Source organism: Cryptomeria japonica, chromosome 4 (assembly GCF_030272615.1).
Source record: "Cryptomeria japonica chromosome 4, Sugi_1.0, whole genome shotgun sequence".
NCBI lineage: Eukaryota > Viridiplantae > Streptophyta > Pinopsida > Cupressales > Cupressaceae > Cryptomeria > Cryptomeria japonica.
In genome coordinates this window covers 12,381,429-12,389,937 of record NC_081408.1, presented here as the reverse complement: position 1 = coordinate 12,389,937, position 8,509 = coordinate 12,381,429, and the positions used below count along the sequence as shown (strand labels likewise).

At 34.9% G+C, this 8,509-nt stretch overlaps 1 protein-coding gene across 1 annotated transcript; it reads left to right on the top strand.

The window, feature by feature from the left end:
- Window positions 1-492: 492 nt before the first annotated feature.
- LOC131040786 (calreticulin) lies at window positions 493-7,385 on the top strand. The gene is made up of 14 exons (XM_057973744.2): window positions 493-814; window positions 4,152-4,259; window positions 4,445-4,637; window positions 4,739-4,997; window positions 5,091-5,147; window positions 5,269-5,316; window positions 5,504-5,590; window positions 5,722-5,779; window positions 5,890-5,957; window positions 6,077-6,172; window positions 6,275-6,322; window positions 6,495-6,533; window positions 6,907-6,960; window positions 7,074-7,385. The coding sequence occupies exons 1-14, from the start codon at window positions 715-717 to the stop codon at window positions 7,083-7,085; spliced, it is 1,227 nt and encodes a 408-aa protein (XP_057829727.2). The 5' UTR covers window positions 493-714; the 3' UTR covers window positions 7,086-7,385.
- Window positions 7,386-8,509: the final 1,124 nt, after the last annotated feature.

The following is an 8,509-nucleotide window of genomic DNA, read 5'->3' as shown; positions in this document are numbered from 1 at the left end:
AACTTGACATGATTGACTAGAACTTCTTGTGATAGATACAAGGTCATGAAGTCCAATCTCTCCCAACCCCAAATAGAACTCTTGAAAATCTATAAAAATAGACCCCAAATAAAACAATACTAAAGAAGAGACCATGTTGGTCACCCAACACCCCCTCCATTAAAAGTAAAGCAATTTAAAGGAATTCTAGGATAAATAAATTGCTGTCAACCAATTACGCACTCATGTGCTGTTCCACCTAAAAAAATGCACCATTCCTTTGGTGTGAAGGAACAATCATAACAAACAATGATAAAGGTTGCCTCTTATCCTAAAAAGAGTAGTTTTAATATTTTTATAAAACCCAATCTAAATGGGCAATAATAAACAATCTATTTAGTATTTTAAAACTAAAACAACATGCAATTTGAGGGAAAAAAACAATTAACGATAAATCCGTCCTTCTAGGGTTAATATAAAATCTGCAAATAGAAAAATCTCAGGAGATAGGGTCAAACACTAAATATGAGGGATCATAAACCCTAATCCTTGGTGAAAAATATTTAATCAATTTAATGCCATATTAAATTGCGGTTCATCCGAGGTCAGCATTGTAGTTTCTCATTGTCCTCCATGCCGGACGCGAAATTTTGTACAAGACGGTTAATTTTTTTGTGCGGTATATTTACATAAAGGAAGGGTAAAGCTTGGTAGTCTTGAGTAGAGTGGCTGACAATGGCGAGCGGACGGGGAAGTTTGCTTCTCTTCTGCACTGTTGGGTTGGTGTTGGCTTCGATCGTCTCCGCCGATGTGATATTTGAGGAGCGATTCGATGGTATGTTACGATTGATCCTTTTTAAGTTAGATTTGGTTGAGGAATGTGAAAATTACTTTGATGTGTTGGTTTTGAGGTTGGGGGAGATCGATCTGAAATCTGAGGGTTTTAAGACTTTCTGGATTTAATTTTTAAAGATCTTGTACTGAAATGCGAAATCTTTGGGGTGGTTTAATTATTTGTGAGTGTTTTTGGGGGAGATTTGGTTCAGAAATGTTAAGGATGCGTGGTCTAGTTGGTTGTGAGTTTTTAAAAAGATTTTGTTGATGAATGTGGAGTGGATGGGGTTAAGATGTGTTTTTGCTGCTTGAGCGAAAGGCGTAGTGTCCCGATCTGCCTTCAGGAGGTCATTTTTTTGAGATAGCATGCGGGAAAATTGCGTTAAATTTTGAAGCTGGTAGGAAACTTATGTGACGCTGAGTCTTGTGTAGAAATGTTTGCCTGGTGCTAAATTTTTGTCTTATATGGGAATGCTTATCGTTTTTTTACACACATTGTAAAATGCTGTAAAATTACAGAGAAATATTTACTTTTATTTTTCTAATAATTGTTTTTGAAATGCTGCCAAATTTGTTTCTTTGTGGATAGATCTGCTTTGCTTATAGAGCTGCGTTGAAAATCTTATGGAAAATTTTTGTTTGCTGTCAGGACTTAGTTTTTCGTGAAGCTGTTAATGTTGGAATATATAATAATTTTTTTTTACTTTGTTTGGCAGTGTTAATTTGCACTTATGGTTTCAGTTTAGTGTTGGAAAATTATGTCATAGTAGTAACACAGTTTGTTATAAGTTTAAGGGCCAAGTATGGAAAGGTAATTGTAAAGACTTGAATAAAGTGCAAGAATCAAGGGTACGGAAGTGACCAATCTCGTTTAGGTGTTGATTACATGATAAGTGAAATGCCGTTCTTATGTAAGATTAAGAATATATATCTTAAAAATGCAATGGCGATGTTTCACTTATGTATGGGTTCATGAAGCTCTAGTGAATTGATATGGAATGTAGTTATAAGGGGCATTAAATCTCTACAGTCCATAACAGGAATCCGGAATGCATCGGATATCCGAAAAATGTATATATTCTTTCCGTGCATTTTGATATAGTAGAGTCCCTAAATATATTCGGCAGATATTAGTAACAGCTACATTGGTGAATGTATTTTGTGCATTAGTTCGTGAAGCTGTCGTGAATTGATATGGAATGTAGACGTCAATAAGAGACAACAATTTTCCACAGTCCATAATGGTATTCGGGAACGTGTCTGGATAAAATTGTAGACCGAATCTAAAAAGATGGGCTCCAATAAAAAATGAATATGTCCTTTGCATGCATGTAGATATATCGGATTCCAATACATATTTAGCAGACAATAGTGACAACTATATTTATTAACTTTATAATCCAGAGTCATCTATGAATATAAGTTATTACTAATGTTTCCTGAATGTGTATGGGAAATCTGATCTATCTATGGATACATGGAAAGAAAATATCCATTTATTTAATTGGAGCCCATCTTTTAGATTTAAGCAGCGGGCATAGGAAAAGACATATCAGGATTTTATATTTTTGTTCAAAATAAAGTCGTTTATTGTATTTTCACCAAATCATGGTCACAGAAAGGGACTAGTTTTAGCATTTATAGTTTTGTTATTTTCATATAGCATTTGAACTTGCCACTTGGCTGTTTGGTGTATGTTGTTATAATACTTGTTAACATCGGATCTTTTTTCCAATCTTTCCCAGACTTATTCCATCTGCTTTTTGAGAGGATTTCTGGGTTTCAACAATTATTGGTACATGTGATATGAATTGAGAAGTGGTATTTTTAGGGAGCAACCTCGTTTTTCTTTAACTTGTGATATTAAAGATGTTCTTGTTATCAATATGCTAGCTCTTTCACGGTCCATATATTTTATATTGTTATCAAGTGGGCAAACTCTTTTACAGCCCATGTATTTTATATCGTTATTAAGTGGGCAAACTCTTTTACAGTACATGTATTTTATATTGTTATCAAGTGAGAAACCTTTGTCATGATCCCCTTAGATATCTTTTTCTGGGTTGGTTTAAGTAGTAGGTGCAAATCTTTACATACAAAGTACACTGTTTATCTAATGAAACAGAGAAGGTGCAGATCCAAGCTTTTGAGTCTAAGTTACAATGTTACAATGTTAACCAGCATTCCTGACAACCAGCAGCACTGTATGCAAATGAAGTCAAGGCATCCTAGTTTTAAGGGTTTTGGAACAGGAAAGGGCGGCTAGGTTGAGGTTCCTTATTAGCCCCAGTAACATTGTATGGTTTGTTTGATTAATTACATGAAGTACACCCTATTCTTAATGAATCTCTATGCTGATGTGCACCAGCAAATTGGCTTCGTAGGTTATTAATTTTTGATTTTGTTGGCATGCCACTGTAGTTCTTTGTAGAGGTCAAGGATGGTTACAAGTACAGAGATTGGTATGCTACCAATACAGACATTGTTGTTCTACAAATATAGAGGTTGTTATGATAACATCAACTCATAATTGTTTAGCTTTAGCAAGACTTGATTCTCTCCTTTGTGAGCTTTCTCAACAGGTGTAATTTAGGTCAATGATAGTGTGATTATTATTTATGTCATCTGATCATTGTACTTGATCCCTGTCTATATATTAAGAATGTAGAAAAACAATTATCAAATTAATGAACATGTATTGTAAACCACAAGCACTTTAGATCTATAGAAATATTTAATTTGATGTCTTTAGTAGTAGTGCTTTTCTTGGACTTATGATGCTCCATTAATGGGATCAGTAGTTCATGCCTTAATTGTGGGTACTACTATTTTATCCATTTTCATATTGCATTTTATCCAGAAACTGAAATTATAACTATGTTCTTTCATATGGTTAGTTAAAGGTAATGGGGTTCTTTTGGTACAAGCCTGACCGTAGGCATGATCAAAGCTCTAGATACTCCATCTTCCTTTTGGGCTCTAAACAATGTGTGGATTTGGAAGGCCTTGAAGAAATTTAAAAATTAAAAGAGCTTTCATGGCAAGCTGTACAATCATCCCAGTTTGAAAGACCTGGCTGTTGATAGGCTGAGAACCTTAGATGAGTAATTTGTGGTTGAAACTTATCATAATTATAATTTGGTGTTTTGGCTGTTGCATCATATTTTGATTTTTTAATTTGTTGAAAATATACAATATATGTTTCTGATGGCACTAAAAGATCTTGCTTTGAATTCATATTTGACATTTTATGCCATTATATTCGTTAGAGTAAATGTAATTGGAGTGATTACTGCTTGTATATGACTAAATTAACTCTTCAATTTTTTATCAAATAGATGGCTGGGAGAACCGTTGGGTGCACTCTGATTGGAAAAAGGATGAAGGCACAGCTGGAGAATGGGTTCACACGGCAGGAAAATGGCATGGGGACCCAGAGGACAAGGGTGTGTAGTTATATCTTGCTATTTTGTTTTTTGATACCCTTATAATGCATCACAACTTTTTTAAAGTCTTAATTTGTTTAAAAAGATTTAGAGACTTTGCTATTAAAGCTGCTCTTGTGAAAATGAGAATTTACAGTATGTATTCTCGTTGTACTATGTGGTACTTACTGGCTTATGGAAATCAGGCATCCAGACCAGTCCAGACTACAGGTTTTTTGCTATCTCAGCCAAATTCCACGAGTTCAGCAACAAGGATAAGACACTTGTTCTTCAGTTTTCTGTCAAACATGAACAGAAACTTGATTGTGGTGGTGGCTATGTAAAGTTGCTAAGTGATGACTTTGACCAGAAGACATTCAGTGGAGAGACACCTTATAGGTATTTATTGTGCATTTAGATGAGTTTTAGCTATATGTTGTTTTTTTGAGTTTGGAATGTCTGTTTTAATGCTTCTGCTTGTTATTGCTTTTTTATTGCAGCATCATGTTTGGACCTGACATTTGCGGTTACAGTACTAAGAAAGTTCATGCTATACTGAACTATAAAGGGAAGAACCAAAATATTAAAAAGGATGTCCAATGTGAAACTGATCAACTTTCACATGTATATACTTTTATTCTTAAGCCTGATGCAACATATAGCATTCTTATTGACAACACTGAAAAAGAATCTGGCAGTCTGTATAAGGATTGGGAGTTATTACCAGCAAAGAAGATCAAGGATCCAGATGCGACAAAGGTATGAGTATTTTTCATGGGATATTATGGTCTGATATTTCGTGCACTTATGACCTACTTGTGTTGTGAGGGATCTAATTGGTTGTGGTTGCAGCCTGAGGATTGGGATGATAAGGAATTCATTCCTGATCCAGAAGACAAGAAACCTGAGGTATGGTGGGTTTGCTTACAATCGCAAAGTGATTTTCTACTTATTTTAACAATTTGCTATAGTCTGCAGTCGATAACTGCAACTATATTTTCTCTCAAGATTGATGTCCTTGTTTGTGCAGGGATATGATGACATACCACAGGAAATAACTGACCCTGATGCCACTAAGGTAGGCACTTCTATCATTGGAGATTACAGAGTCTTGAACATGTTTTCCTACGTAGTTATTCCATGCCATTTTGTTTTCATTGTTCAACAGCCAATTCGGGTTCTAATATAACCTTTTTATGTATTGATGATGACTGCCATCTGTGCTCAGCAGCACATCTCTAATGATCTATTCCTGTGTTTTGTAGCCAGAGGATTGGGATGATGAGGAAGATGGTGAATGGAAAGCTCCCACTATTCCAAACCCAGAATACAATGGTCCCTGGAAGCCCAAGGTATATATGGAGGGAAATCTTGTGACATTAACAGTTGATGTATCAATATAGTTGGTAGCCTGCTTCTTTCTTGCATGTTTTTAGTGCTTGTATATGTGGTTACTTATGATAATGTATGAAATAATTGACAGAAAATCAAGAATCCAAACTTCAAGGGCAAATGGAAGGCTCCAATGATTGACAATCCTGGTAAGCATTTCTTTCAAATGATGTATCATTGGGGATTGGCAATCTTTGAATATGCTTATTGTCTCCCATACTGTAATGTTTGACACTCTATTTTAATTTATTGTGAATAGAATTCAAGGATGATCCTGAGCTCTACGTATTCCCTAATTTGAAATATATTGGAATTGAGTTATGGCAGGTTTGTATATGTTTTTCATCTCTAAAGCTGTCAACTTAGCCTACCTTCAGTGCCTTGGTTGACTTTGAGTTCTTGATTCCATTTGACGACCTGTTTTCTCCTGTTTTTTAATACAACAGGTCAAATCGGGAACTTTATTTGATAATATTTTAGTGTCTGATGACCCTGAATATGCAAAGAAGTTAGCAGAAGAGACATGGGGCAAAAACAAAGATGTGAGTCAGCTGTGTTTTGAAATTCTCTGTTATAAATATTTGAGCTGAATGTAGAGCTGGTCATGGTTATCCTGACGATTTTGTTCCTTGTTGCTTTTTCAGGCTGAAAAGGCAGCATTTGAAGAGGCTGAGAAAAAGAAAGAGGAAGAGGTGATGTATCTTACAGTGCAGTCTGCTTATGATTCACATTGTTTACTTCCTACTAAATTGATGGGATTTTTAGTGTGCCTATTTTTACAGCCACATGTTAATTTATTGGCCATGCAAATAAAGATCTTGAGAAGTGTTTAGTTGTTGATACTAAAACCTGAAATTCCTGCAGGAGAAAGATAAGTCTACTGATGCTGATGAGGATACAGATGTAAGTTTTGTCTCCCATGAAACCTAAACAAAATTACTTCGATTTGTGGAGATATTATGTGCACTTAGTTGAAGATAAAAGCTTTTGGATGGTACTAATTAATATTTCTATGACATTTCAAACAAGTCAGGACTCTTTATGATCAATATGAATGTCAAATAATCTCTAAAATCTACAGAAACTCAAATATTTTTTCCTTTATCTTGATTCTGAATGTGTTTGAAATTATCAAGGATTGTTTTTGAATGTGTTTTAGATCCACTGTACATGGAAATGTGATTTTATTACGATGTAATCTGAAGATGTGGTTGCTCAGGACATCAGCATACTTTTTCCTTAAATTATATTAATATGTATTGTTTCTTTGTAATAGGAGGATGATGAAGAACACGAAGATGAAGATGTAGAAGAGGATAAGGATGATCATGTAAGATTCTGATCATGTTGGCAAGTAGATTATGGATAGTAGTAATTTTTTGATGCAAAATAACATTTATATGAAAATTTGCTAAGAGTCATTTTGTTATCATGTTTTTTCAGGACGAGCTATAGTTGCTTGCAATTTGTAGTCTTCCTTGTTGAGTACCCTGAAGCTGAGGGCACAAACTCACTTGTTTGCATTTCATCCTTCATAATTTTGCAAGGTTTTACGGTTGGCTCTCATCTGTATTGAGGCTAGATTTCACAGAACTGAATAATAATATTTCAGCGTCTCCTTTCAAAGGTTGACATCATTTTTCAAGTAAATGATGTTGGTTCAACTACATCATGTTAACAAATTTCTTGCAGAGATTAGGAAAAATTATGCTATATGGTCACTGAATGCAATTGAAATGTTTTCTTTGAAATGTTTCTCGTGTTTCACATTATGGGCACGGAATTTGGTTTGATGCAATAATTCATCTTTTTTTTTTAATTGTAGGGAAATCACATATTATGATGTTAGCATTCCGTACTCTAATCTATTTTTCGTCTTGTTGAGAGTTGCAAATATTGATGAGTAGGATGATTGTAGTAGTAATTGGATTACCTTCCTACTCTTTTGTATCACTTGTTCCGCTGTTTTAGAAATTCTATATTACAATTTGTTTTAGGAGTCCCTTTTAACACTCTTTTGTAAACAAACTATTTTAATTAATTTGCACGTTTTGAAGATGGTGTGCTTGCAAATGAGGGAGCATATCCTTTTAACAATCTTTTGTAAACAAACTATTTTAATTAATTTGCACGTTTTGAAGATGGTGTACTTGCAAACGAGGGAGCATATTATTGAAATCGTATAGGATTATGGCGTAAATGGATTCTGAAGTGGGGTGGGTGATTTCTTTTGAATTTGCTAACCTAAACAAGGAGAGTTTAACCATCTGGCTTGTGAACTAGTTTATTTCTTTAGGGCTGCATTTGAGGGACTGCAGACACACACTTGCATTTGGTTTATGCCAAAAAATATGGCTGTATGGGCCTGGGTAGAATTCCAACTATCTAGGATGTGAATTAGTGAATTTCTTTTGAATTTGCAACCCAAACAGGAGACAACCTGAAATTTCTTTTCGAGAGCTAGTGTTCCCCCTAAATCTACTTGGTGTCTTGTGAATTAAAAATTACCTATGTTGGTGTGGGAAATGATTAAAGGCTACGATCTTGAGAAATTGGGCTCCTGTTTTGGTATATATTGGATCATGCCATTGCCCACATGCGGCATAAATAGTTGTTAACTTTGAATTTCTTCTGAATCTCTCGCCCAAGGAGGGATTGTCAAGAAGTGTGGGGTTGGGGGAGGATTTTAGAAGCTCTACAATTAGGAAGCTGTTGGGCCTGAAAAACACTTATGGTGTCGGCTAATGATGCTTTGTGGATAAAATACTTCTAAGCTGGGAAGGAAAATTAAGGTACTAAAATGTTGGAATATTTGCTTTTTACCACAAGGCTCTAATTTTACCGTTTTAGTATTTTCTTGCATCATGCTTATGTTATTT

What these genes read in the sequence shown, in the direction of transcription:
- LOC131040786 (XM_057973744.2), top strand. Translation starts at nt 715, where the DNA reads ATGGCGAGCGGACGGGGAAGTTTGCTTCTCTTCTGCACTGTTGGGTTG. An exon ending in AGGATCCAGATGCGACAAAG is followed by an intron (nt 4,998 to 5,090) that starts GTATGAGTATTT and finishes TTGTGGTTGCAG; the next exon opens with CCTGAGGATTGGGATGATAA. An exon ending in ATGCTGATGAGGATACAGAT is followed by an intron (nt 6,534 to 6,906) that starts GTAAGTTTTGTC and finishes TCTTTGTAATAG; the next exon opens with GAGGATGATGAAGAACACGA.